The sequence below is a fragment of the Psammomys obesus genome, unplaced genomic scaffold (assembly GCF_907164565.1).
Source record: "Psammomys obesus unplaced genomic scaffold, mPsaObe1.curated_primary_1811, whole genome shotgun sequence".
NCBI lineage: Eukaryota > Metazoa > Chordata > Mammalia > Rodentia > Muridae > Psammomys > Psammomys obesus.
The window spans coordinates 16,954,443-16,981,713 of record NW_026596088.1 but is presented as its reverse complement, the minus strand read 5'-3'; the positions used below and the strand labels follow the sequence as shown (position 1 = coordinate 16,981,713).

The 27,271-nt window shown below is 42.4% G+C and overlaps 1 protein-coding gene across 5 annotated transcripts in view; it reads left to right on the top strand.

Annotated features, from left to right (window-relative positions):
* The first annotated feature begins 1,182 nt into the window (after positions 1 to 1,182).
* Positions 1,183 to 27,271, top strand: part of Znf143 (zinc finger protein 143) — a 31,366-nt gene continuing 5,277 nt past the window's right edge. The window contains exons 1-14 of one of the 5 annotated variants that reach the window (XM_055627555.1): positions 4,112 to 5,666; positions 5,749 to 5,809; positions 5,896 to 6,014; positions 6,515 to 6,607; positions 7,399 to 7,482; positions 8,239 to 8,322; positions 10,962 to 11,158; positions 13,076 to 13,150; positions 14,259 to 14,378; positions 16,904 to 16,979; positions 18,170 to 18,295; positions 19,735 to 19,914; positions 24,084 to 24,311; positions 26,908 to 27,056. In XM_055627555.1, the coding sequence (XP_055483530.1) occupies positions 5,903 to 6,014; positions 6,515 to 6,607; positions 7,399 to 7,482; positions 8,239 to 8,322; positions 10,962 to 11,158; positions 13,076 to 13,150; positions 14,259 to 14,378; positions 16,904 to 16,979; positions 18,170 to 18,295; positions 19,735 to 19,914; positions 24,084 to 24,311; positions 26,908 to 27,056 (1,524 nt within the window). In that variant the 5' untranslated portion in view covers positions 4,112 to 5,666; positions 5,749 to 5,809; positions 5,896 to 5,902. Of the gene's footprint in view, positions 1,261 to 1,694; positions 1,766 to 4,111; positions 5,810 to 5,895; positions 6,015 to 6,514; positions 6,608 to 7,398; positions 7,483 to 8,238; positions 8,323 to 10,961; positions 11,159 to 13,075; positions 13,151 to 14,258; positions 14,379 to 16,903; positions 16,980 to 18,169; positions 18,296 to 19,734; positions 19,915 to 24,083; positions 24,312 to 26,907; positions 27,057 to 27,271 lie in introns of those variants that run through there. The other 4 variants (XM_055627554.1, XM_055627556.1, XM_055627557.1 and 1 more) reach the window with 4 other exon arrangements.

Here is a 27,271-nt window from a genome sequence, read left to right as displayed (position 1 = left end):
TAGGTAACATTGTAAGTCCCGACTGTAGTTAGTTAGTTTTCTGCTTGGTATCTTTAACACATTTTTTACTTACTCTTATCCCATCATCACCCGAAATCCAAGAAACTTTATAAAATCTGCAAATGCTGGCTAGTCTCCCTATACTATTAGAATTATACACCTGGCATCTCGATTTACCTGCGATACTATATACTCCTCTCATCTTTCCCAAGTACCGACTGGAATGCATCGTACCTGACATGGTTTTTAAAAAAGGGTTGGGCCGGGAGCACCAAGAAACATCATACCACACACACCACAACTTATGTCTCAAAAGGCTTAAAAGAAACTGATGCTTTCTCCATCCTTGAGTTCGACACAACAGGGAAAGCACATACAAAGGAATGCAGCGACGCCAAGTTGGTTGACTTCAAACTTAAGAACCACAAGTTCACGAACACACTAGAGCACTCGCACTATCTCCCAGAGGAAGCTAGGCTCCGCCGGAGTTTCAGCAGCAGCCGAACGCTCAACTTCCCATCGTATGGCCGTGCCCCGAGACTGGAGAAGGGCAGGCAAGTTCCGAATCCAGTCTCCGCCATCAGCAGCGCTAGGGACTGCAGAGCCCATTAAGTGAAGGCCTCGGCCGGTTCCGATAGCCCCCAGGGAGTTCGTGGGCCTCCCGTGCTGCCCTACTCCTCACTTCATCTTTCCTCCCAATGGAATAACATTCGGCAATAGCATGGCAAGGCCCATCCGGCCTCCAACACGCGCTCCGACAAGCCCACCGGGAGCTCCACATCCTCCACCTCTGTCCTGTAGGGAAAATGGCGCCCATCACCCCATTTCCCTCCCGGGCAATCAAAAGGACCAACCTCCCTCCGTTGCTACAAAATGGCGCCTCCCGCTGGGGCCCCAGAATCGGCATAATTCACTCGTCAGTGGGGCGGAGTGGTCCGGGATGAGCGGTTCTGTCAACCAGTCAGACACAGAAGCTTTGATTCTGTTCTTAGCGTCAGCCAGTCAGGCGCGGGCAGGAAGACCAAGGTACGATGACGTACACATGTGGGCGTGGTTAGTGGCGTTTTGCTGCTCGTCAGCTAAATATGGACCAATGGAGATCAAGAATCTTCCAGTGAGTGACGTAAGGACAGCCCAATGGAGGCTAGGGGCGGGCTTCAGAATTGCTATGCGGGTTGCGGGGCCTGGGGGCCGGGCGGCTGTTTCCTGTCCTGGTGCATGGTGGTCGGACGAAGGAATTGTTGGAAAATTTTCTCGGAGGTTCGTATATAAATGTGTTTTTACCCAGTGTGCATTATTCTCCGCCCGGCCGCCGCCCTCAGCGCGGCGGCGCGGGCCCACATGGGCCCGGGCTCTACCTTCAGCTGTTCATGCCGGGCCTTAGGCCTGGCCGATCGTACGGCCGCCTTTGTAGCGGAGACCGGGCAGAAGCGGAGTTTATTAATAACCCGAGGCCGCCACTCTGGGGCGGCTGAGCTTTTCTTGCTTGAGACGCCACCCCACACCCCCTTCACTCCGCGCCCCGCCTGTTCCCCTCAGGGGGCCGCTGAGGGGAGGGAGAGCAAGCGGGGAGGGTGGAGTTCACGGGAGCCGGCGACTTTGCCCGGCCTGACCTCCGCGTGGAGCGAGTCCCCAGGCGCTCCGTGGCGAAGCCGGACCGGACGGGCCTCCGGGCCTCGGCTCACAGCGGGCCCCAGCAGGGCGCGGCCCCGGCGGCTGGGGACACCGCCTGCACATCACACCCGGCTTGCTTCCTATTCTGATCGTAGGCACATTTGTTGTTTTTCACAATTCTTCCTCAAAAGTCAATGCGGCCTAACATCGAATATTCAAAAATAATCTCTTGGAATGTTTTCTAGTGTGACTTTGGTCACTCTTTTAACTTTCTCCCTTCCATTACACGAAGTTTTAATAAGAATACTGCTGCCCACCTATTTAGAATCCAGCTCTTCCTTCGCTTTTGAAATATCCAAATCAGCTGGCATATTCCGTTGGAAATTTGAGAAATTGCAAGTTTCAGATGCTTTTAGTTTGGCCCTTGATTTGACGTGTTCTGCTGTAGTTAGCAAAAACCTGTTTAACTTTTTAATACTTTCTTCATCCTAAGTATATGTTAAATTCATTGTGAACTGTAGAGATCACAAAACATCAATAAGAAACATTTTATCCTAACATTTTGACTACTTGGAGAGTTAATCGACTCTACAAATATTCTCTTCCTCTTTGTTTATTTTTAGTTATATCTGTGTTCCTTGGCATTCAGCATTCAGGGAGTCTGAGGCTGGAGGATTGCCTGGCCTTTATTACATTATTTACAGCAATCTACACACTGTGAGCTACCAAGTATATGAACTACAGCTTTTTTGATTGAATTCACATACCTTCTAAAATGAGTCTAGTAGTTCAGCTTTATAATCTTAGCTATCAAGGTTTAGATAGGAGAAATTGCAAATTCAAGACTTGCTCCCACTTTAGAGCAACCTAGTTATAAGACCCTATCTCAAAAAAGTGAGAAACAGGTTAAGGATGTAGCACAGTGGTGGAATGCTTACTTACCTTGTATAAGGCCTTAAAATCAGACCCTTAAACTGCAAATTAACTCACCATGCTGACACACAGTTGTAACTCTAGCGCTTGGGAGTAGAGAGAGGAGAATTGGGAGTTCAAGGCCAGCCAGCTGTGGCTGCACAAGAGCTTGTCTCAGGAAAGGAAGAAAAAAGAATTAGGCGAGGTGGTGCACTCCTTTCATACGCTTTAATCCCAGCACTCTGGAGGCAGGTGGATGAGTTTGAGGTCAGCCTCACATACTGATGGAGTTCCAGGACAGGCTGGCAGGGCTACACAGAGAAACCCTGTCTCAAAAAGAAGAAAATTATTCTTGACCTCATGACTAAGCTGCCTAGAAGGTCCCCTGGAACTGGAGTTAGAGTAATTGTGAGCTTCCATGTAGGTGCTGAACCAAACCTGGATTATCTGGAATAGCAGCCAGGGATCTTCACCACCAGTGCCATATCTCCAGCTCCCTAATTTTAATTTTCTCGTATTCTGTGTGTGTGCTACAGTGTGCATGTGGAGGTCAGGGGACAACTTGATAAAGTTGATAAAGTCTGTTCTCTCCCTCCACCATGTAGGTCCAGGGAGTTGCACCTTTACCCATAAGTCATTGTACTGACCATCTCTAGACAGGGTTTTATGTCTCAGGTGTACTATCCTAGAAATGGAAGTATGTTCACAGCTGGGTGGCACCCATCTATAATCCCAGCACATAGACAGCAAAAGCAGGATAATTGCTGCAGGTTCGATGCCAGCCTGGGCTTCCAAATTGAGCTCCAGACTATCAGGGACACATAGAAAGAAACTGCTTCCAGAAGAAGGGGTGGTGGCAAGACTGAAAGAGAACAAGAATGATCTTGCATGTACCATTTACACTAACAGCGGCTATGTAGATTTCAGTTTCTCCACATCTTGGCAACCTTTATTTTGTATTGGTTTTGTTTTTTGAAGTAGAGTGCCTCTATGTAGTCCTGCTTTGCAGACTGTGCTGGCCTTGACCTCACTGGGGTCCTCTGCCTCTGCCTTCCAGATGCTAGGATTATGCCTTGCCTCTGCCAGATCTTAACTGTTCTCTGTTTTATTCTGTTCTATTCTAAGACAGTGCTGGGTTTAAAAGAAAGAGAAAGAAAACAAAGAGCAAACAAATTAGGATTATCCCATGTCTTTTTTTGTGCACCACTGCCACCCTTTTCTTGAATTCTAAACTGAGGGACAGGGCTGGAGTAGAGCTCTTGCCCAGTATGTTGAATAAGGCTCTGGATGTCCCCTCAGCACCACAAAACGCTTCATTAAAAAGACATGGGAAACCAGGCCGGTTGGCACATGCCTGTAATCCCAGCACTCTGGGAAGAGTTCAAGGCCAGCCTGGTCTGCAAAGCAAGTCCAGGACATCCAAGGCTTCACAGAGAAAACCTGTCTTGAAAAACAACCAAAAAAGACATGGGGTAATCCTAATTTGTTTTTTCTTTGTTTTCTTTTTCTTTCTTTCATGTGTGTCGGGCGGGGGGGGGGGGGGGGGGGGGGGGGGCATTTAAGCATGAAGAAATTGTACATGTGAAATGCCTGCTCATTTCCTGTGCTGTTTGGCCTGTTGAAACTAACGATTCTAATGGCCAGCCAGGCCACTCTTTCCCAAATGGCTTTGGGGAGAAAACATTGTAATCGGTTTCAGCATAGTAAAGTTCATTAGAAACCACTGGGATAGCATTCACTTTGCATGTCCATGGCTCCTATAACCAGTGTTGGCCAATCAGGAGCCAGGCCTTGAGTCCTCATCTCATGCTCCTGTCAGTAAACTCTGGGCTTTTGACAGTTATGCTTAATTTTGACCTGTTGGTCTGACTGCCGCTGGGTAACTTCATCTTGGGGTTCACCAGACTTCATCCACAAATGAGAATTAGCAGCCACTTTCAGAGGCAGAAACTCCTTATGTAGACCAGGCAGGACCTTTTGGGAGTTTTTTGTTTGTTTTGTTTTTCGACATAGGGTTTCTGTTTATAGCCCTGGCTGTCCTGGAGCTCTCTCTCTGTAGACCAGGCTGGTTTCTAATCCACAGAGATCTGTCTGCCTCTGTCTCCCCAGTGCTGGGATTAAAGGTGTGCACCTCTCCCAGCTGTTTGTTAGTTTAATAATGCTACCTTTCATATTAAGTGAAATTTCATCTTCTGTCAACCACTGTTAGCATCCTCCAGAATTTTTTTCATGATTCACAGTGTTATTAGCAAATTTTTGTTCGTTTTGTTTTGTTTTGAGACAGGGTTAATCTGTGCAGCCTTGCCTGTTCCTTTGTAGACCAGGCTGTCCTTGAACACACGGAGCTCCCCCTGCCTCTGCCTCCCTGAGTGCTGGGATTACAGGCATGTACCCCCACATCTGGCTGTATTTCCAAATTTTTAAAAAATAAAAGTTTTGTTTGTTTTGTTTAAGATAGGATCTCACTATCTGTCACCATGGGATATTTGATCAGATTGTGTACCCCCAAATTGTGAACTGTATATCCTGTTTCCTTTTTGGCATGGTTGAACCCTATCACATATCTTTAGCCAATAATTTTTCTATTTATTATAAACAGGTGATTATGATGTGGTTCAGCCATCCGTAGCACACAACTTTAATCCAAGAGTGTTCTGAACACAGGACTTAATAAAGTTGACTTGGGTCAAGAGATGGAGCAAGTAACCAGCTGCCAGGGATTACAGAGTAGAAGGGACTTTTAGTTGAGGGGTATTTAAGACAGCCTAATAAAGCAAAAGGAGCTTTAGCTCTCTGGCTTTTGGGGCTCTTTGGGCTTTAAGCTAGCAAACCTTTGGCCTTGGGTTTTATTTTTTGCCTTTCCCTCCTGGGTTGTCAGCTGAGCCTTTGGGGCTTTATCTGTCAGGAGCTGAGTAGGTCAGCTGGGTACTTTCTCTGCCTCTCTGAGCTAGCAGATTTTCACCCCAGCATCTGGCTCCTGAGGCTTTATTGGTAAACTAGAGCTGTTGGGCTTTCCATTCATTAATAATAACTATGTAGTTCTGGCTGTTCTAGAATTCACTATGTATACCAGGTAGGCTGGCTTGGAACACACAGGGATCCTCCTGCCTCTACCTCCTGAGCCAGTGCTGAGATTAAAGGTGAGTGCCACCATTCCTGGCCAAGATTTTACATTTGTGTATGTAGTGTGCTCAGTGGTGTGTACCTGTGGATGACTTGCAGGAAGCAGTTCTCTCTCTCTAAGGGAATTCTGGGGATGAAACTCAGGTCATCAGACTTGAAAGTAAGTGCCTTTAACTGCTGAGCCATCTCACCTTTTATTTCATGTGCATAATTCCTTGTACTCAAGCATTCATATTTTCCTTCAAGGTAGAAAATGTTGTTAGCACAAATAAATCGGGACTCTCAGGGAATGACAGAGTTCCCTGGAGGAGGAATGGAGGCTCAACATGTTACCCTGTGCCTGACAGAGGCGGTGACCGTGGCAGGTAAGCAGCCAGGCTTCCAATCGTCATGGCAGTCTCAACTAAACAACTTTCTTTTTTTTTTTTTTAACTTTTTAAAAACCCATACACACATCCAGTATATCTTGATGATATCCACACCCTCTCTGACATTTTCAGCTTGGCAAGATAAATTTTTTTTTTTTTTGAGATTCTAAAAAATATTTTATTTGAGTCTCTCCTTTTATGTGTGTGTGGGTTTTTTTGTTGTTGTTGTTGTTGTTTTTTACTTATTTGTTTTTTGTTTTTTGTTTTGTTTGGGGGGGGGTTCAAGACAGGGTTTTTCTGTGTTGCCCTGGCTGTCTTGGACTCACTTTATGAACTCACAGCGCCTGACTCTGCCTCCCAAGCTCTGGGATTAAAGGTGTGTGACACCTGCCATTGAGCCTCTTGCTTGTTGCCTAGTTTTTATTTCATAGATAATAATTTGATGTTATTAGTATACACATTGTAGCTATCTGAAGAACAATTTTGTTTTATCGTAGATGGTGACAATTTAGAAAATATGGAAGGTGTAAGTTTACAAGCTGTAACCCTTGCAGATGGCTCTACTGCTTACATACAGCATAATTCTAAAGGTAAGCGGAGCAGGTGTGGCCAGTCAGTTAATGCCAGTGACTCAAAACTTTCATCAACTACACCCCCATTTCAGCCTCCTAAAGATGCTGTACTGCATTTGATTCTTGAAGTTGTTTTAGTTTAGCTTAAGTTTTGCTTTGATAATTTTGAGCTACCCTGTGAAATAGCTGGAAGATACTGTGGGGCTAAAAGGGAAGGGGGGGTAAGACATTTCTTGCTTTTTTTTACACTAGGTTGTGATTTAATGTGTTTACAAAACATGTAAAGAAGACATTTGTGTTTTGTTTTGTTTTGTTTTTTAATGACATTGTCTCTGAATTGGTGTTTAGTTTGTTTCAGGAAATAGTCAAGTTCTAAAATTTCTTGTTTGTGTAGAAAAGTGCCTTGTACATACGTATGTAGACAAAGGTATATATAGCTGCTAGGACTGAGAATGTCAGTTGGATTCATGTACCTCACTGTTCAGCTTCCAATGATCAGGGTCATTGGCACTAAGTGAGAGGTACACAGAAGTTCAGTGCATGTAGCTTGCTGTGATGGGCCACTCTTCCTCTTGAATTGCTGTGATGGAAAATTGGAGGGAGGAAGGATGGCTGAGGGAGGATTTTCTGCTTTCTGTAGGATCACTGGATGTGATATTGAATTGCCTCAACATTGAGGGAAGAATCAAGATGAACATGAGCTTAAGTAGTGTATGTTTTTATAGTTGATATCATTTTGAAATTGTATACAGTTTTATTTTATTTTATTTTTTTGCTGCTAAATTATTGGCTTGAATCTTTTGTTCCAGATGGGAGACTCATTGATGGCCAGGTCATTCAGTTGGAAGATGGTTCTGCTGCCTATGTTCAACATGTCCCCATACCTAAAAGTAGTAAGTATTTAAGACATAACAGCCAGGCATGGTGGCACATGCCTTTTAATCCCAGCACTCAGGGCAGGCAGGTCTCTGTGAGTTTGAAGCCATCTTGGTTTATACAGTGAGTCCCAGGCAAGCTAGACAGGGGTTCTCTGTGTCCTTGAGCTCACTCTGTAGACCAGGCTGGCTTCGAACTCACAGTGTTCCACCTGCCTTTGCCTCTGTTTCCCAAATGCTGGGAGTAAAATCATGCACCACTGCCACTACCACCTAACTGCCATTTCTTATTTAAAACAAAACAAAAAAATGATAAAAGAAACGCCCCTGATTCTCAGACCTCAGAATTTGCTACCTTCAGTTTGTTCTTACTACTTAAATTTAGTCTGATTTCTGGACTTTCTCTGAAAAGATGGCTCAACAGATACTAAACAGAGGGTCAAATTTATCCAAGACTCCTCTAAAAAATAATGGAAAAGACATTGCTGGACTGGGCTCAGGAGATTAGTAGACAGCAATCCTAAGAATGCCATGTCACTCGTTTTCTTTTTCTCCTTTCAACTCTCCTCATCCCTGGATGGAATATATTCCTGAAACAAGTCTCGCAGTTCGCTTTTCCTTAAAATAACTTTCTCAGAGCAGCTTTGCTGAGATTAGCTAAACATCCAGTGACTCCTAAAGCAGGTGCTTGTGTTACTCTGACTCTGGGCTACTGTGGCTGTTAGCTGGACCGTGCTGAGAATAGGGTGTCTGAATGTAAGCATTGCTCTTGAGCAGGGGACAGTTTGCGGCTGGAGGATGGGCAAGCAGTGCAGTTAGAAGACGGAACCACTGCGTTTATTCACCACACTTCTAAAGGTACAGTAGCTTTGTGAACATGAGTAATGGTGAGGGAGAGGTGGGAGTGGGAAAAATAAGAACTGCCTTTGGCTGCTGGAAGGTTGTCATGGGAAACAATTGTTTATTTGTTGAAGTACAAAGCGGCAGGTTGGGACATTATTTAAGGAAAAACTTTGTAGCAGTTCGAGCCCATCCAGGAACACTTTATCGCAACAAACAACACAAACTTTGGAGCTAGGTGTTTGAATACCAGGAACTGATAGGAGTCTAATTTGTGATTTCTCTGTTTTGTACTCAAAATGAGTATGGTATTCTTTAGGTTAAATACTGTATTAAATGTTGAGGTGCTTTTTTTTTTTTTAATGTTCTTATGGAAAGTGACTTTAATGTCCCAGACCTCAAGCCTCAAGTTCCTGTTTCTACAGTAAAGGTGGTAAATTCTGCCTCACAATGTTTATGCACAGATTACATGAATATAAGAAATGAAGTCTTCTGGGGTCTTATGGCTGTAATGCTAGGACTTGGGAGGAATAGGAAGTTCACTGCAAGGTTGGGAATAGCCTTTCCTTCATATGAGTAGCAGGAAAGCCTAGGTTACAGGCAAAACAAAAAATAAATAAATTGCATAACACAATGCTCATAGTAACCATGCAAAAATATTCATTTCTCTCTTCCTTCAAATATAATATAATGTTTTTTTGTGTGTGTCACCAACTAGTTCCTTGATTTTAAAAATCTTACACTTAAGCTTTGCTCCATTGCTCCTTTGTAAACTGTATTTCTCTCTGCTGGAGAAAAGAATGAACGCTCTCCAATTTTTTGATGTAGGCCCTTTGTGCTATGTTGACTTTATTGTGTTCCATAGATTTGGGTATATTGTATTTTCATTTTTATTCAATTCTGAAAAATCTTTCGTTTTTTTCCTTGATTTGTCTTGACCCATTTTTCATTCAGCAATGAACTGTTCAATTTCCATGAATTTTGTATACTCTCTGCTGTTTCTGTTGATATCCAGCTTTAATCCATGATTGTCAGATAGAATACAGGGTATTATTTCAATTTTTCTTAGGTCTTTTGAGACTTTCTTTGCATCCAGGTACGTGATCAATTTTGGCAAAAGTTCCATGGCTGTTGAGAAGAAAGTATATTCTTAAGTGTTTGGGTAGAATATTCTGCTAGGTCTGTTTGACTTATAACATTATTTAACTCTAGCGTTTTTCTGTGTGAGGGTCAGTATGTAGTTTTAGCTATTTGTTTTATGAACGTGGATGCCTTTGTGTTTTACACAAATGTTTAGAATATCCTCTTGATGGATTTTTTTTCCTTTAATGAGTATGTACTGTTTTTTCCTAACTCTTCTGTTTAGTTTTGGTTTGGAGTCTATTTTGTATTTAATTGGTTACTATACCTGCTTGCTTCTTGGAGTCTTTTGCTTAGAATATCTTTTTCCATCCTTTTACCCTGAGGTAATGTCTATCCTTGGTGAAGTGTATTTCTTGGATGCAGCAAAAAGATGGCTCTTGTTTTTTATTCTGTTTTGGTTTTGGTTTTATGAGGCAGGGTTTCTCTGAATAGCCCTTTCTGTCCTGAAACTCGCTCTGTAGACTAGGCTAGCCTTGAACTCAGAAATCTGCCTGCCTCTGCCTCATAAGTGCTCGGATTAAAGGTATCCAATACTGCTGCCCAACTCTATGATCTTATTAAATATATATTCTATTTGTATTTTCATGTCCTGAATTGTTTTTATTATTTCATTCTCCTGTTTTCACAGACTTCATTAAGACATTCATTTATGCTGGGCTAGGTGGCATATACCTATAATTCCAGCAGAGGCAGTTGGGTCTCTGTGAGTTTGAGGCCAGCCTGCTCTACAAAGTGAGTCCAGGACAGCCAAGGCTACACAGAGAAACCCTGTCAAAAACAAACCTTGTCTAAAAAAAACGAACAAACCAAAAAAAGACATTTATTCATATCTTCTTTGAGGTCCTTGGGCATATTCATAATTGCTATAATGAAGTCTTTGTCTTGTGCTTCACCTAATTTGCATTTCTCAGGGTTTATTGCAATAAGGTTTCTGGCTTCTAAAGGAAGTATATTGTCTTAGCTTTTCATGTTTGTAGTTTTATGCTAGATCTAGGCATCTGGAGTTAAGATCTTGGAGTGGGTTTTGGGGTTTTTTGTTTGTTTTGGTTTAGATATTGGTCTTGTCATTTTGGGTGGGTGTTCTCTTCTTTGGTTGCTGTTGCCTTCTCTGGGTTCTAGGGAAATGTGGTGGCAATGGGGTCTGTAGTAGAGAGTACTTCTGGTGGGCCAGAAGAATTGAAGATGGGCTGGGAGGGAGGGCAAATGGGCTCTTCCACAGGGCTCAAGGGACTCTGCATCAAGAGTCCTCAGGAGTAGAGATGGGTGGGAGGACGGCACCCCGCTTGCAGTCTTTGGTAGAAGGAAGCATAAGTCCTGAGAGATCAGAATGGGGGCAGAAAGGACAGTAAAAATCACCTAACTATATCCCGTGGACACTGTGGGTCCATGGAAGAAAGTATTTCTCTGGATTAGTGACTGATGCAAAGGAATGAAGATGAGCTAAAAGGGAAGGCTGAAAGGGTTAGTGGACTAATGTGCTTTTAATGTAATGCTTTTTCCTTCCTCTCCCTCAGATAGTTATGACCAGAGCTCACTTCAGGCAGTTCAACTGGAAGATGGAACAACAGCTTACATCCACCATGCAGTGCAAGTCCCACAATCTGATACCATCTTGGCAATTCAGGCTGATGGGACAGTGGCAGGGCTGCACACTGGGGATGCCACAATTGACCCAGATACCATTAGTGCTTTGGAACAGTATGCAGCAAAGGTATGGCACTTTGCAACTGCATTAACGTATCTGGACTGGAGGTATATAGCTCAGTTGGTAGAGTGTTTGTTTACTGTGTGCGAAGCCCTTGGTCAGTACTGGCACTGCATAAACCAAACATGGTCGGTTACACCTGCAGTTGCAGCATTTTGGAAGTAGAGCAGGAGGTAGGTCAGAAGTTCATTTTCACCCTTAGATACATGAGAAGTTGAAGGCCAGCCTATGATTTATGAGACCCTGTGTCAAAAGCAAAACTAACAAAAGGAGGAGGAGGCTAGCAATTAAAAATAAAAATGAGTCGTCGGTACTGAATTCAACATTTATTTTCAAATAAGTGAATGCCAGGAAGGTAGTGCATGCCTGTGATCAATAATCACATGTTTAAGGCCAAAATTGAGCTGTATTGAGACTCTGTCTCAACAACAATTAAAGAAATGCAGAAAGGGCTGTAGAGATGGTGCAGTTAAGAACACTTGTGCCTGTAGAGGTGGCTGTGGTGGTGCACACCTTTAATCCCAGCCCTTGGGAGGCAGGAGCCGGCGGATCTCTTGAATTCTCAGAAAAAAGCACACTTGTTACTCTTGCTTACAGTTCAGGCTTGACTCCTAGAACACACATGGTAATTCACATCCAAAACTCCAGTTATAGGAGATCTGGCACTCTCCACAGGCCTCCACAGCCACCAGGCACTGCAGTGCTGTTGCTGCACTGACATACATGAAGGCAAAAAAAAAACATAAAATAAAATTTAAAATAGAAAAAGAAGCCAGGCATGGTGGCTGGCACACTCCTGTAATCCCAGTACTCTGGGAGGCAGAGGCAAGTAGATCTCTGTGAGTTTGAGGCTAGTCTGGTCTGCAAAGTGAATCCAGGACAGCCAAGAAAACCCTGTTCCTAAAAACCAAAAAGTAAAAATAAAAAAAATTTTAAAGTTAAAAAAAAGAAATCATTGAGAAAGAATAACAGAATGCAATAAACTCAAAAAATAGATAGATAGTTGATAATTCACAAAAAGAAAGTCAAGGATGAGTTTCATAAAGGACATAATGGAGTAGAAATTAGACATGAAATTAGATATTGGAAAAAAATGAAGAAAAGCCCTGACTTTTATATTAAAACCAATAGTTTTTGAGACAGTAATGAGGATACATGCCTATAGTCCCAGCTACCTAGGAGGCTAAGTGAAGATCTCTCAAGTCCAGGAACTCAGACCCACTTGGACCATATAATAAAAGCTCATCTTAAAAAAGAGAGAGTGGTCGGGTAGTGATGGCCCATGCCTTTAATCTCAGCGCTTGGGAGGCAGAGGCCTCTGAGTTCAAGGCCAAACTGGTCTACAGAGTGAGTTCCCGGGCAGCCAGGCTACACAGAAAAATCCTCTCTCAAAAAAACAAGAATGAAAGAGGAGAATGGGGAAGGTTCTTGATTTTTTTTTTAACCTGCACTAATCATATGCCTCTCATACAATTTAAAAGTTTGAGTGGAGATTGGGGTATGAAAATGACTGTAATCCCAGAATCAGTGACGTGGAAGCAGAAAGATCAGGAATTCAGATTCTGCCTTGATTATACAGTGAGTTCACGACCAGACTGGACTGCATGAAATGTTAGGACCTGATATGATTCAGTAGTACAGTGCCTATTTATAGTACATGGGTGTAGGCTCAATCCTCAGCACAGTGATCGTAAATAAATAATAGTCAATTAGTTTTTCATTTGGCAGAATTTTTAAATTACACAATAATAGCTAATAATAAATCTGCATGTCAGCCAGCCCTAACCATTATCAAATTATAACACCTGGGGCCAGAGGTATAGTTTATTTGCACAGTGCTTATCTAATGTGTGTGAGATCTTAGGTTCAGTTCCCAGCACTGCAAATAAATAAACCCTTAAAAGCTTTCTTTTATTACTTTAGGTGTCCATTGATGGGAGTGAAAGTGTATCAAGTACAGGAATGATTGGGGAAAATGAGCAAGAGAAAAAAATGCAGGTATGTAAAACCAAAGTCTTGTTTGTTTACATTTTTTCTTTTTAATTTTGAATTGTGTGTGTAAATGTATGTGTGTGCAAGCACGTGTGCACACATGGATATCCGAGAGTACATGTGCAGGTGAGTATCAGCGACCCTGTAGGCCAGAGGCATTTGCTTCACCCTGACATTGCAGCTAAAGGCAGTTAGGAATTGCCTGACATGGTGCTAGGAATCAAACTTGGGTCCTAACCTCTGAGCCATCTTTCCATTTGCAATTTTTATGGTTTTGGAATTTCTGGGGTTTGTTTTGTGTTGTTGGCAGTACTGAGGATTGAACCCAGGGCCTCAGTGCTTGCTGGAAATAGATAGTATTCTTAAAAAAGACCATAGGAGAAGTGTTGTTGTTTATATTTTTATGGTGTTGCATCCAGAAAAATGATTTTCTGATGAATCTAAATGTTGACTGGGATCATGTGGATTATATCTCTTATGGGAGATTCAAATGATCTAACACCCTCCTTATCATTGTTTTTGAAATTAAATATACATTTGATATCAAGATTCCATTTTCTTTTATATATATATACACATATTTATATATATATATATATATATATATATATATATATATATATATATATAAACTGTTGAGATGAATTCTTTGAGTATATCAGGAAATAGCAATTTACAACAGAAATTTTGTTTAATTTAGATATTTTTAGGTAAACTCTTACTGTAGAGCTTAGTCTGGCCTTAATCTTCTGATCCTCCTGCCTCAGCCTAAATCCTGGGATTTCAGGAATGTTCCATAGCACTAACATGTATATAGGAGGCTTTCTAGGTGGCAGGAGATCGGTGAGTGAGGTTAGATTGCACTCTTGGAGTACCACTTTTTGTTTTGTTTTACCAGGCTGGCCTCCAACTCACAAAGAACCACCTGCCTCTGCCTCCCGAGTGCTGGGATCACAGGTGTGTGCCTCCACCCTCCACCGCCATTTTTAACTGCTCCAGAGCACTGACTGCAGTCTTAGAACAGAATGAAACTTCTTAACTTGAAGTGCTAGACTCTCAGCTAAATGATATTCTTGAGAATAGTTATTTTATCTGTCGTATTTTATTTTTCTAGATTGTCTTACAAGGACATGCTACGAGAGTAACTCCTAAATCTCAACAAAGCGGAGAGAAGGCATTCCGGTGTAAATATGACGGGTGTGGCAAACTCTATACAACAGCTCATCATCTCAAGGTACATAGCAGAGAGAAGCAGCTAGTCCATGCTTGCTTATGGCAGACCCTGTGTGCTCACATGCTTGAGCTCAGACAGCCCTGTTCACTCCTATTCAGAAGATGCTCATATAATTAGTACATTTCAGTTATGGATACATGCATGCACATGCACACAATTAGTACATTTCAGTTATGGAACTTACTTTCATTTTTGGTTTTTTTTTGAGACAGGGTTTCTCTGTGTTGCCATGGCTCTCCTGGACTGGCTTTATAGACAAGGCTGGCCTTGAACTTACAGAGATCCACCTGCTTCTGTTTCCAGAATGCTGGGATTTAAGAAAATTTACACAATTTTCTTAGAGTTGTATTTCATCAGTCTAGGATCAGTGAGTCACTGGAATCTAGCAGAAGTTGATGTTGATTTGTCCTGTGGCTGGGGATGTGGCTCAGTGATAGAGCAGTTGTCTGTTATCACAGGACATAAGTTCAATCAATAAGCGTTGTACAAGAAGGAAAAGACTATCCCACTGTTCAAATATTTGAGCCAAACATTCTCTTTGTTTAATTATTTTTAAGGTGCTGGAATCCAGGGTATTACATTTGCTAGTCTAGTGTTCTACCATTGCCCTATGTCTCCAGCTCTTGTTTTGTTTTATTTGTTTGTTTATGAGACAGGGTTTTTCTGTATAGCCCTGGCTATCCTAGAACTCACTGTGTGGAGCAGGCTGGCTTCGAACTCTGAGATCTGTCTCTGGAGTGCTGGAATTAAAGGCTTGCGCCACCGCCTGGCCATTCCTTGGTTTTTGAAGCAGCATCTCAGTGTGTAGCTCAGCCTGACCTTAGATTTAGTTTCTCTCTTTTCTACCTCCTGATTTCTGAGATTGTAGGTATATGCCACCACACTAAGCGATATTTTTATTAATTTGGTGGGTTGGGTGGCTGCTGTTTTAAAGGTATGTGCTACTACACCCAGCCTTGATATTTATTTTTATTTTAATTATGACAAAACACAGTAGAATATGTCATGGCTTTTAACAAAAAGCTCATATCTAATGAGTAACTTACCTTGTGTCAGGAAGTATGTTTAGAATAATAATGGTCTTGGGACATAACCTCCTGGAAGGCTGGAGGTTAAGAACACTGGCTGTTCTTCCAAAAGTCCTGAGTTCAATTTCCAGCAACCACATGGTGGCTCAGAACTATCTCTAGTGAGATCTGGTGCCCTCTTCTGGTGTGTAGGCACACATGCAGAGAGAATGCTGTATAAATAAATACTTTTTTTTTTTTTTTTAAGAATATATCTCCTATAGTTATCATTCAGAGGACCTGGGTTCTATCCCAGCAACCACATGGCAGTTAACAACTGTCTGTAACTCTAATATCTGACACCCTCACACAGATATATATGGAGGCAAAAGACCAGTGCACATAAAATAAAAATAAATTAATTGAAAAAAAACCTGTTTATCTCAGGCTAGGGATGTCACTCACTCAGTAGAGTACTTGCCTGATCCTGGTCATTCTCCAGCACCACATAAACTGGTCATGGTGGCACAGCCCATAATCAGTGCAGATGCCTCAGAATATTAAGGTCACCCTCACTGCAAAAGCAGGCTGGGGTACATGAGACTCTATATATGTCTATAACATAACATCCCCTTAACAGAGAGGGTATGGAAATTAAATAAATTAATACTGTTCATATAAATTATGAAGAAGATGAACCCATTAAAATGAATGTTTGGCACTGGCATGCATACTCATGTTTCATGGCAGCCATGATGGTGGGTAGTGTGCCTGACTCTACAGAAGGGACCTTGAGGCTTAGAAGGGCAGGTTCCAAGTTGGAGATGTAGCTCAATGTTTGCCTAGCATGTCCTGGGATCTAGATTTAGGACCCCATAACTATGTGTGGTGGGACACAGTATCAAGAGCTCAAGGTCATCCTTCGCTACAGAGAGTTTGAGGCCAACCTGAAAAGATAGATGATAGATAGATAGGTGGGTGGAGAAAGGGAGGGAGGAGATAAAGCAGGTACCCAAGGCCACTCCTCCACACAGCAGTGTAACCTTGCTCAGATGCGTGGCTTGCTAGCATTGGTCCTAGGCCACAGTTCACTTTGAGAAGCCTGTCCACATGTTCTCTTCCTCATTCTCATCAAGCATACCTGTCATAGGAGTTCCTGTGACCACTCTAACAGCACTCAAATGACCCCTTTTTTTTTTTTTTTTTTTTTTTTTTTGCTTGAAAGAACCCTTGTTGCTATGTAACATCTGCATCTGCTTTGAGAATTATTGGGCTATAGTTTTTGTGGTCGTTGCTTTTTAAATTTTTTTTCTAGGTATACAACAGGACTAGTGACATAGCTCAGTGATAGGTACCGTGTCTCATATCTGAGGGCCTGGGTTCAATCACCAGTATGATAAAAGAAAAAGAGGGGTAGAGGGATAAAGCGATTTATTAGTAGAGGAAACACATAGATTTATATTGAGAACATCTTACAGAGGAGAAAAGGAAACAGTCATGCTTTTGTTTTAATAACAGGTCCATGAGCGCTCACACACAGGAGACCGGCCTTATCAGTGTGAGCATTCAGGCTGTGGGAAAGCATTTGCGACAGGTAAAAATACATTTTTTATTTTTTTTACTTCTTAGTTCCAGTGAGGGATTGCCCAGAGCAAGCCAAGGCAGGAACTGACCCCTTCCATTTCCTGAGACCACAGAACGTATGGTCATGTTTTATTCTTTTACTTTTTTTCTGTATTTATATATATGAATTTATGTCCACCATGTGTGTGCAGGTACCCTTATAAATCAAAAGAAGTGATTAGATCTGGAACTGAACTTAGAGGCACTTGTGAGCCACCTGATGTAAGTGTTGGGCTGAGAGCTAAACCCAAACCCATGTCCTGTGCTAGAGCAGCACACACTCGCAACTACGGAGCCATCTGTCCAGCCCCTCAGTCTCTCAAGCCTCTGTCCTGCTTGCTCTGGGTCCCTCTCTGTGTTACCACTTTTTTCCAGAGAACTAGCCCTGCCTACATATTTGCTGCTCCTTTTTCCATCTGTTATCTACTACCAGGAAAAAGAAAAGCCATGCTTTTAAAAGCCAGGCACTGGAGAGGCAGAGGCAGGCAGATCTCTTGATTTGGAGGCGAGCCTGGAACCTAATGTGTTCCAGACCAGCCAAGGCTAAATAATAAAAACCCTCTTTCCTCCCCTCCCACAAAAAAAAAAAAAAAAAAAAAAAAAAAGGCTTATTTAAAAAAAAAAAAAAAAAAAAAAAAAAAAAAAAAAAAGGCTGATTTAAAATAAAACTAATACAGGCCTAGGAAGCCACAGAGAACTAAGCCTTCTATTGCAGGGGTGCTAGGAAGCCAACCCAGGGCCTCTGCAAGAGCAGCTAGTGTACTGTACTTAATCATGGAGTGATCTCTCAAGCCCCACCCTTTTTAAATATTGGGGGTTTTTTTGGTGTGTTTGTGTTTTGAGGTACTGCATCCCAGGCTGTCCTCAAATTGATGGCAGTCCTCCTGTTTCAGCCTTCTGAATTATAGGCATGAGCCACAACACCTAGCTTGCCTCGTATATTTTTAATAATCAACCTATTATATCTGCCTAGTATTTTATCCTTGTTATTTGTTGCATGTTTCCGTAGGTTAATCTCCAAATACATGTTTAGAGGAGTACTGAATTGCTAAAGTTAATTTTAAATTTTTCTCTCTTTTTTTGCATTTTATTAATTAATTAATTAATTTATTAATTTATTATTAGTTACATTTTATTAACTCTGTTAAATTTTTCTTAAAGGTTATGGATTAAAAAGTCATTTCAGAACTCATACTGGAGAAAAGCCATATCGGTGTTCAGAAGATAATTGTACAAAATCTTTCAAAACTTCAGGAGACCTACAGAAGCATATCAGAACCCATACAGGTACCAGTACAAAAAGAATATCATATCTAGACCAGGAATTCTTGTCTTTATTCTTTTGATTGATGGGTCTTATCATATAGCTGACCTATCACAGATCCCAGGCTGACCTTGGATTTGTGATACTTCTGCAGCAGCCTCTCCAGTTCTGTGAGCACAGGGTGGTATGACTGCACTAGGCTAGGAATTTTGTTTTTGTTTTTTGAGACAGAGTTTTTCTGTGTAGCCTTGGCTGTTCTAGATTCCCTTTGTAGATCAGGATGGCCTCCAACTTCCAGAGATCTGCCTGCCTCTGCCTCCTGGAGTACTGGGATCACAGGCATGGGCCACCATGCCAGGCAGGATTACACATTTGATAAGTAGCCGTATTGAGAACAGACCCTGAAGTACAGGATTTCTCACCTGCTGCTAAAGGAAATCTCTGAGGTCAGGTATGGTAATCCCAACACTTGGAGTCATAGACAGGTGAATCTCTGTGAGTTTGAGGTCTACAGAGTGAGATCCAAGACAGCAAAGGCTACATAGCTAAACCCTGTCTCAAAAAACCAGAAGAGAGAAAGATCTAATAAATGATATATATATATGTATGCACACACATATATATTCAGCAGATATTTTGATATGTTTTGTGTGAGGCACTGGATTAAGGAAAAAGCAAGTTATTTTCTTTTTTATTGCATTTATTATTATAGATTCACACACTATACTGTGTGTGGATGTCAGAAGACATCTTACAGAACTTGGTTCTCACCGTCTACCATGGAGTTCCCAGGGATAGAGCTCAAGCTGTTACTAAGGTTGTAACAAAGGGCTTTCATTTTACTGGCCCCCAGAATTATTTCTCTTTATGGTAGAATAGAATAAATAAGGTAGGAATAAGCTTTTGTGAATCCTATGATTCAAACTTAATCCTTTTTAAAAATAAAATTTGATCACACTTTTTTGTTTTGTTATATGTGCATTTTGTATGTATGTTTATACATGTGCACCATGGCACATGCAGAGGGACTTAGAACAGTTTTCAGAAGTTGATTCTCTCCTTTTATCCTTTGGGTTCCAGGGATCCAACTCAGGCAGTTTGGCTTGACAGCAAGCATTTATACCCACTAAGCCATCTTGCTGAATCCTATTCCTAGCCCTATTTTTTGTTTATCTTTTCTCTTGAAATTTTGGCCAAGCTTTTCTCAGCTCAGTTTTTAGCTTGCTCATTTGACAATTCTATCTTGGAAAGTTATAGTTACTAATGAGTGTTGAATACCATTGAGTTTTCTTCTGTGAACCCAAGTTTTGAATAGAAGGTACACTACATAAACACAGCAACACTTAGAAGGGAAACTTGGGGCCAACAGGGTGCAGATGGGTGGAGCCATGTGATGAGATATTTCCATCTCTGTGTATTTTATTTTTCGCACTGTTTAATTCATTCCCTTTTGTATCTTTAGGAGAAAGGCCCTTTAAATGTCCTATCGAAGGCTGCGGTCGGTCCTTTACAACATCAAATATCAGAAAAGTGCACATTAGGACACACACGGGAGAAAGGCCTTATTACTGCACAGAACCAGGCTGTGGGAGGGCATTTGCCAGCGCAACTAATTATAAAAACCATGTGAGGATACACACAGGTAATGATTGCTGCTGTCTTGACCCTGTCTTTTTTTTTTTTAAACAATGTTTTTCTGTGTAGCCTTGACTGTCCAGGATTCATTTGGTAGACCATGCTGGCCTTGAGCTCACAGATATCTCCCTGCCTCTGCCTCCCCAGCACTGGGATTAAAGGCGTGCGCCACTGCACCCAGCCCTTGACCCTGTCTTTCAATGATTCTTTCAATTATTCTCTTCCTCCCAGTTCACATGATGAAAAGAGGCTAAGCAGCTACAACATTTCTTTGATGAGCCAACATGTGTTCTGGTGCACACCTATAATCCCAGCACTGGGAAGGCAGAGCCAGAGGCAGGTGTGTAAGTGCCTCAGTGTGCCGTTCTCCATTTGGTGGAACCTAGATTTCAGCAGGGGCCTGGAGCTTGGCTTCCTAATGGAGTGGTTTCTCTCAGGATCTGCTAGAGCGCTTTAGGTGGAGGCCTGAGTGTCCCGAGTCGGGATGTGAAAAATGGTTTTCCACAGACTGTTAACCACTTAGCTCTTTTAGAATGAGATGGCTGGTGGGAGTAGAAACTCAGAGCATTCCAAAGCCTATGGTGATACCAAAGTGTTACAGCTCTTAGTTAAGCTCTGTGCTGAGCGTGGCAGAGGTGCAAGTGAAACCCTATGCTTGGTCAGTTTGCAGCCGAGATACAGGCCTGGCAAAGCCCAGTCCTAGCAGGCCTGATAGGGTGGAGGGCAGGTCCAGAGACCCAGCACAGCAAGGGGTAAATGAGGAATCTCAGACAGCCATGGTGGAGGCTGATGGTATCATTCCACATGCAAAACCCAGCAGGGATTTATAAATCTTGGGCAGTGGGGGGATTTCGAGGGTGAGTACGTTTTGATTCTCTGGTGTCAGGGTCAGGGAGACTTGAGTTACATGTAGTGGCACAGTGCCTCATTTTCCATGTAAGAGCATGGTCCTATCACAAGAAGAACACAGCACCTAGTTATCTTAGGGCTGAAGGGAGGAATCTCCAATTACCATTGAAGGTCACTACTGAAGACTTAGATCCTTAGCAGGATGGATTATTTCTAGAAATTCCCAGATACTTGCTGGACTGGTTTCCTTATCAAAAAAGAGTCCAGCCTGTAATCTGCCCTGAGGACTATGTGATGCTCTTTACAAGATTTGAGGTCACCCAGATCAGGGGAGAATTTTAGAACCCCACTAAAAAAAGGGAATCTACCATGATAGAGCAAGCCCGAACAAATGTCTCTCCAGAGATGGAAGACTTCAGCCTAACCTTTGCAGACTTCCAGCAAAGCCCCACACAGTGTTTGAATGTAGCGTCTGTTTTTGATCCCAGAACTACAGAAAGACAGAAAGGAAAGAAGGAAGGAAGAAAGAAAGCAGAGAAGGAGGAAGGGAGGGGAGAGGAAAGAGGGAGGGAGAAAAGATTCAAAATGTAATGGAGCACATTATGTAAGGCAGTACAGCCAGCAAGAGGAAGCTCTTGGGAAAATCTTGGGAAGGGATGCTGGTGCACACCATAATCCCAGCACTTGGCAGATGGATACAGCAGAATCAGAGTTCAATGTCATCTTCAGCTATACAATGTGTGGGAGGCCAGCCTAAGCTAAGGAGACACTTAGAAACAAAGGGGGAAAAGCTTGCAGTCAAATGTGATCCCTTTTTTTGCTGTTTGGTGCCACCTACTGGTGGTTTCTGCTTCAGCCTAAAAAGCAATTAGGCTGATGTTTCAAATTGTAATTGGCAGCCATTTTCCTGTTTAGAAAATCAACTGCCCTGGGCAATGATAGCAGGTGCGTTTAATCCCAGCATGGGCAGAGGCAGAGGCAGGTGGATCTCTGAGTTGAAGGCTAGCCAGGTCTGCAAAGCAAGTTCCAGGACAGCCAAGGTTACATAGAGAAACACTATCTCAAAAGGAAGAAAGAAAATCATCTGTCCTTTCTTTTTCCCTCACCCAGTCTGCCTCTGCAACCCTTCTTCAAAATAAGAACTTTTTTTTTTTTTTTTTTTAAAGATAAGATTCCTCTTTGTAGCTCTAGCTGTCCTGGCACTCTGCAGACTAAGCTGTCCTGGAACTCACAGAAATCCTCCCACTTCTGCCTCCTGAGCACTGAGATTAAAGGTGTATGTACACCGGCACCACCCAGCATAAACATTTTTCTTTTCCCCAAGACAGGGTTTCTCTGTGTAGCCTTGGCTTTCCTGGACTCCCTTTGTAGACAGAGATCCACCTGCCTTTGTCTCCCTGAGTACTGGGATTACAGGCATGTGCCACAATGCCCAGCATGAACATAATTTTTTTAAAAGATTTATTTATTATGTATACAGTGTTCTGCCTTCATGTGTGTCTACACTCCAGAAGAGGGAACCAGATCTCATTACAGATGGTTGTGAGCCACCATATGATTGCTGGGAATTGTACTTAGGACCTCTTGAAGAGCAGCCAGTACTTTGAGCCATCTCTTCAGCCCCGAACATAATTTTTTTAAAGCTTACAAAAAAAGGGCTAAAGAGATGCCTTTGTGGGTACAAGCACTGCTGCTCTTTCAGAGAACCCAGACTTTGGTTTCCAGCACCCACATGGGGCCTAAACCATCAGTAATTCCACTTCCAGAGAAAATTATGCCCTCTTCTGGCCTCCTTGAGCACTGCACACAGTTGGGCATATATGTTGGAAAAATACCCATACACATAAATTTTAGTAGTGCCACATGCCTTTAATTACAGCACTCTTTGTGGCAGAGCCTAGAGGATCTCCGAATTGGAGGCCAGCTTGGTCTATATACTGAGTTCTAGGATAGCCAGGGCTACATAGAATAACTGTCTCATGCAAATGAACAAACAAAACCTATTGTTTTTAATTTATAAAGGGCTGAAGAGATGGCTCAGTTAAGAGCAAGTACTGTTCCTGAAATTTGTTCGTGCAGAAGACCTGATTTGGTCACACACACACACACACACACACACACACGTAGCTTACAACTGCCTGTAACTCTAGCTTGAGGGGATCTTATGCCGATTTTGGCTTCTTTGGGAACCTGCACTCATGTGCACACACCTACACAGATATACACATAATTTTTCCTTAATTTATAAGAAGAATTAGAGACTAGTTTATAATTCTTCCTAATACCTTGACACCTAGCCCAAAACTGAAAGCATCAGTCAAACACCATAGAATCAGACACTGTAATGGGCTGCAGAAATGCCATAATTGATAAGTGCTTTCCACACAAGCACGAGGATCTGAGTTCAGATCTCCTGCACCCACAGGAAGAGCTGGGCATGGCAAAAATGTGCCTTTTATCCTATCTCTGGGAAGGCAGCCTCGCTAGTCAAATCAGTGAGTTTCAGATTCAGTAATAGGTGATTAGCACATGTATTTAATCGCACTATGACCCACACGCGCCCGGAATTCATTATATAGACCAACCATGCTACCACTGGACTCCCAGGAATGCCTCTGCCTCTCAAGTGCTGTGATTATGATGTGTGCCACATATCTCACAAGGATTTTCTTCTCTAATTACGTGTATGAGGGAGAGGGTATGCATACAAGTGCAGGCCCATGGAGACTTGAAGGCGGTATTGGGTCCCCTGGAGGTGGCGTTCCAGTTGGTTGTAAGCCACCTTAAGTGAGTGCTGAGAACTGAACTCTGGTTCTGTGCAAGAGAAGGGAGCACTCTTAACCACTGAACCATCTCTCCAGCCACTCAGGCTACTTTTGAGCCAGCTCAAAAACATAAGGAATTTTTTCTTGTGTGTTATTTGATCTCAGAATGAAAAGGGACACCTCTGGACACCTTGGAGCTGGAGAGGTAGCTCAGTGGTTAAGAGCATTGACTGCTCTTCCAGAGGACCTGGGTTCAATTTCCAGCACCCACATGGCAGCTCACAACTGTCTGTAACTCTGAGATCTGACACTCTCACGCATACATACATGCAGGCAGAACACCAGTGCACATAAAAAATAAAAAAGAAGGGACACCTCACACAAACATACCTACCCATTGCTAGGGTTGGGCTCTACACCATGCATGCTAATCCAGCGTTCTACCCCTGAGTTATAGCAATAGATGATTTGGTTGGTTGGTTTTACAAGCCTCACTCTTCAGCTAGAGTAAGTATGCCTACCTATGTAAAAACTGACTTTTTTGTGTGTCTTCTTTATTTAGGAGAAAAGCCATATGTCTGTACAGTTCCTGGGTGTGACAAAAGGTTTACAGAATATTCCAGTTTGTATAAACACCATGTCGTTCACACTCATTCTAAACCATACAACTGTAACCACTGTGGGAAGACATACAAACAGATCTCCACGCTGGCCATGCACAAACGGACAGCCCACAATGACACAGAGCCCATTGAGGAGGAGCAGGAAGCCTTCTTTGAGCCTCCCCCAGGTGAGGGCTTTGACAATTCTATCTGTTTTGTGTTTGAAAATCAGTTATGACCACATAACCCATGCTGTTTTCTCAAATCCTTCAGTTTCATTTGTATAATCCACAAACTTCATTTACAACTGTGGCAAGTGCTCAGAAAGACACAGGTGCTCTGAGCTGTGAAAGGGGAAGAACTTTGGATCTTAGGGGAGAGCAGAGAAAGCTTCCTGAAGAAGTGTTCTTGGAAAGATTACGAGGGCAGATGGTGTGAAGGAGGCAAAGAAACAAGGTCTGGGGGAAGGAAGGGAACATGTCTAAGGCAGGGGTCCTGCACATAGGAGGGTTTGGCACATGGAAAGGGCTGGGTGCTTGGTGACAGGAAAGCAAGTTGGAGACTTTGGAGAAAACCTGGCCAGTATAGCAGTTCTGCTGGGGAAAAGGAGACTTCTTTTCTCATTTTCTGCAACCTGAGTGAAATGTTCAGAAATATTTAAGTTAAAAGGGGGGGGGGGGGGCTGGAGAAATGGCTCAGTGTTTAAGAGCACTGTCTGCTCTTCCAAAGGACTCCAGTTCAATTCTCAGCACCCACATGGCAGCTCACAATTGTCTATGCCCCCAATTCCAAGGAATCTGATGCCTTCACACTAATGTACATAAAATAAAAATTAAATAAATTATTTTTAAAAAAAAGTTGACGGGGAGGGGACCACAGCTAGGATATGAAGTAAATAAATAGTAATAAATAATAAATAAATAAATTTTAAAAAATGTTGTTGAAGGCTGGAGAGCTGGCTCACAGGTTAAGAGCACTGGCTGCTCTTCCAGAGGTTGTGAGTTCAATTCCCAGCAACCATATGGTAGCTCACAACTATCTATAATGAGATCTGGTGCCCTCTTCTGGTGTGCAGGTGTATGTGTAGACAGAACCTTGTAATAATAAATGAATAAATGAATAAATAAATAAAAAGTTGTTGAATTGGGTGTGGTGGCGAACACCTGTAATCCCATCCCTCAGAGGGGCAGAGGCAGGGGGATCTCTGTGAGTTTGAGGCCAGCCTGGTCTACAAAGTAAGTACAGAATAGCCAATAACTTGCATTTCAGTGGGGGAGCAAGTCCTGGAGACATTGTGTAGCGTGGTGACTACACTTAATAAGAACATGCTTTATACGTCAAAGTTGCTAATGAGAAAGAAGAAACAAAGATATAACTGCTAATCTTTTTAATTTAAAAAGAAATAGGCGGTGGGGATTGGGAGATGACACCATTGTTAAAGTGCTATTGTAGCAGCAAATGTGAGGACCAGAGTTAGGATCACCAGATGTCACTTGGGGTTCTACCTGTAATTCCAGTGCTTGGAATCCGAGCGTGTGGCTAGCTGCACTAGCTGTATCAGTGACCCTGGGGTCAACTGAGAGACCCTGCGTTGATGAGTAATGAAAAGCTGTCAAGGAAGACTCCTGTCAGCCTCGAACCTCAGCGTGCACATGCATGCACCTTTCTTTGGTCTGAACTACCAACCTGCAAGGAGCTTGCAAAGGGAAAAGCCTGCCTTTTTTCCATGTCTGTGTATATATGCTCCTTTCTCTCACATGATGCCCAGGGTTTGTAAACCTTTTAATTAATAGTATATAAACAACTATGAAAAGAAAAGGCACAAAATAATGTATGTAGAACATCTCAGTGACTATTGCCATCTGAACACATACTAGTTAGATTTGCACACTAAAATCCTTCATATACTAGTATTCTTAGATCAGTTTCCCTTTCTTTCTTGCCCAATGGAAGCTGGTAATTGTTAGAGAAGAGAGAGGTCATAATCTTCCTAGTTGCCCAGTCTAGTAGTTCTGGCTGTTAAAATTGTCCTTTGCTTGCTGATTCTTTGTGGAAAAAAAAAAAAAAAAGGACTGGACTGGAGTTCCTTTTCTGTCACTCATTAAATGATTAACCGTATCCCAGACAACAAGCCATTGCATGGTCTTTACACAGTGATGTCATTGTGTACTATGGGTCACGTCTGTAAAAACAATAAATTATCAGGCTGTGTGTACAAGCCATTCGGGTTTGTGGTTAATGTTATACAGACTCTTTTATTACCTTCATAAGTCTGAAGTGACTTCAGAAACTTGGTCTGGACTTGCCCTACTGAAAGGGCAAATCTATCTTTGTGTATAATTCCTCCCTTCCATGTCCCCAGTATAGATGTGCACAGTTGCACATGATCATCCCATGTACCTGTAAAGGAGAGTCCTTCCAAAATGAGGACACTTCAAGTTGGTGGATAGGGTTTGATTTGGTGTGATTTGGCATGGCTTGGCTTGGTAGAAGTGAAGATATAAGAATTAAGAAATGGTCCTGAAAACTATTTTCATGGTTTAGAATATAAAAATAGGGTTTTGCTTTCTTTTGTTTGTTTCTTGAGACAAGGTTTTGTACAGCACAGATTGGCCTTGAACTTCCTGTGTAACCAAGGCTGCCCTTGAACCACTTCCCCACTACTAGAATGACAGCCATGCACTAACATGCCTGGCTCTCTATTCCATTTTCTGTTTCATATTTAAAATCTCTGATGTTGTCCAAATAGATGAGTTGGTCAAGTAAATTATTTGTTTTAAACAGGTCAAGGTGATGATGTTCTTAAAGGGCCCCAGATCACTTACGTCACAGGTGTAGAAGGAGAGGACATTGTATCTACACAAGTGGCCACAGTAACCCAGTCTGGATTGAGCCAGCAGGTTACACTCATATCCCAGGATGGGACTCAACATGTAAGTATCTACTAACAGCCAAGAAATATTTCTGCACCTGGGACTGAAAGATGGGCTGGGTCCCCATGGAGGAAACCCTTGAATAGCAAAGCATGATTTTTGAACTTACGCCCCTAGTGCAGTGGTTCTCAACCTTCCTAATTCTGCACCCCATGAATAGAGTTCTTCATGTTGTGGTGAGCTTAACCATGAAATTATTTTCATTGCTAATATGC